The following is a 2201-nucleotide window of genomic DNA, read 5'->3' as shown; positions in this document are numbered from 1 at the left end:
CAATATTCCAGACTAGGTCAACGGTCATTATTACGCATCAAGCATTTACATCACCATCTTCGTCATGGCATCAGAGCGCCAGAAAGCCAAAGGCGCGTCAAGAATGCGGTCTAAGCCCAAGGGTTGCAGGGCAAGAGGTGTCTCTTCCTCCCGCTCGCCTGCATCCGGCCTCCGTGCAGCCCGACCTCAAGACACCATCCTGCGATACCTACAGTCAAGTTCGCCTTTACCCGTAGCTTCCGAAAGAAGAACGTCTCCAAGAGAAGCAAGCTCTGGCACGCTGCGTTCGGATTTCTCCTCTGCCACCAGCAGCACCGAAGGCCCCGTCGCAGAAGGCACTGCGTTCCCCGAGCCATTATCATCATCATCTGTAAGGTCGAATGTGTTACCATCGATCGATGAGTCTTCCGGGAATCTCAGGTCGCGACGAGGGAGGCATTTAGAGGAGCGGCCCTCATCTAGATCTCCAGTCAGGCAGCACTACGGTGGAAAAGACTATATATCAGGTGCGGTTTGTCAGACACGAACCTTGACATGCTAAAACTGACATGAAGTCAATTTGATCTAGACTCAATAGATGATGGCATGACAGAAATAGCTGCCCCGGACGGCGACATGTCGCTAAATGACCAGTCGCCAGCATTCGGCCCCGATATGCAGATGGACTCAACCGGTGAGGATGACGGGTCACGGCAAATGCGTTCAACACCTCCACGTGGTCATGAGTCTTACCCAGGTCAAATACTCAATCTCTACACAGTACAATCGGCCTGCTAACCATCGGCCCTAGATGGCATGATAAACAGGGCAAATGATGAACGACGCGAAAATAGTGTCACCCGAAGCGAGCATCCTCTAAACGAGACACATGACGAAGAGCGAACGGACCCCATTGCTGCGGAACTGCCTACACGCGAGGAAATATATAACTGGGTTGAAGAGGAAGAGTTGGACGAAGGGGAGAAACTGGCTCGGCGTATCGTCTATATCCTCACCGCCGGTCTGGTGTCATGTCCGGCAGATCAACACAAGAACCAGGACGCATCACACCTCGCAACCTGTCGCCGTCATCTGCACCTGCGCGAGACGTGGGCTGGGTCCAGTGCTAGAGTCAGTGGGTTGTCCTTCGCCGAGCGAGGGGAACAGTCACGACAGTTCGGCCTAGACCGGACCGTCCGACCCCTTGATGCTTCGGTCACGGGCCTCCGTCGCGACCAGCTGCCTCCAGCCAGCCGGCTCGAGGCCCAATTCGCGGGCTGGAACGAAGACAAAGACTGGTCAGATGCCGAGGTTTGCCTCCACCAAGACGACGTGTCGCAGCGGAAGCTGGCGCCCACCGTTCACGACATCGACAGCTTCCTGCATATCACGAAAGATCCGCGCAGCCTGCGAGGGCCGTTGAACATATGCATCACGGCCCAGCCAAGCCTCCTCCTCTCCAAATCCATTCACGTCCGCGTGCCCATACGGATGGGAGAGAAGATCAAGCAGGTCCCGATCTACCAGATCCCGCACACCGTGCTTGCTCACCAAAGGCCACGAACGGTCTACATGTTCTTCCCGCGGCTCTACGATGAGAAGCGCCGGAAGAAGGGCCCAGTACCCCTGCGAGAGGAGCAGAATCGGCTGTTCTTCGACGGCTTCATCAAGCCAAGCATCGAAAAGATTGGACCGCACTTTGTGCACCACCTACCTGGTAGCTACGACTCCGTCCGGGCAGCATCGTGCATCGCCAGGGAGTCGTCGGGCTCGGCGGCTGTACGCGGGGCGGCTTTTGAGGTGCCATATAGCGAGGAGAACCTCCCCAGGTTATGGAGCGTCATGCAGGAGGCACTGGATCGTGCGGAGCGCGACATGGCAGCTGATGGGCTCCGACCCGGCGACGGCGGGGGCCTGTGGGAGACAGAAGATGCCAGTAGGCTGTGGCAGTTTGGCGATGCTATCTTCCTCTGCAGCTACAAGGACACCAAGCTGTGGTATCAATCCTCCGGCAGTAGCATAGCGGGGGTGCTAGGAGACTTCCGCGCCCAATGTGGCGTCGTCAGCCTCGAGCAGGAGCCGGCAGCCAGGATTCGCAGTGGCAACCCTGCTTACGGCAACAACAGTACAGAACCGGCGCCGCAGGGGCAAACCCAGTTTGTCGACGTCGCATCCGAGCTCCTGCCCACGAGAAGTGGGCATACTGTTCTGGCTCGGCGGTG

The 2201-nt window shown here is 57.5% G+C and overlaps 1 protein-coding gene across 1 annotated transcript; it reads left to right on the top strand.

Annotated features, from left to right (window-relative positions):
- Nucleotides 1-615: 615 nt before the first annotated feature.
- Nucleotides 616-2002, top strand: FPRO_03863 (uncharacterized protein; the record flags this gene model as incomplete). The annotated part of the gene is made up of 3 exons (XM_031225878.1): nucleotides 616-736; nucleotides 791-1915; nucleotides 1956-2002. 3 exons carry the CDS (start codon nucleotides 616-618, stop codon nucleotides 2000-2002), a joined length of 1293 nt encoding a protein of 430 aa, XP_031076470.1.
- Between the last annotated feature and the right edge of the window lie 199 nt (nucleotides 2003-2201).

Source organism: Fusarium proliferatum (genome assembly GCF_900067095.1).
Source record: "Fusarium proliferatum ET1 genome assembly, contig: FPRO_scaffold002, whole genome shotgun sequence".
In the NCBI taxonomy this organism is placed as follows: Eukaryota; Fungi; Ascomycota; class Sordariomycetes; order Hypocreales; family Nectriaceae; genus Fusarium; species Fusarium proliferatum.
Note: the sequence above shows the minus strand (reverse complement) of the source record. Positions and strands in the feature narration are given on the sequence as shown.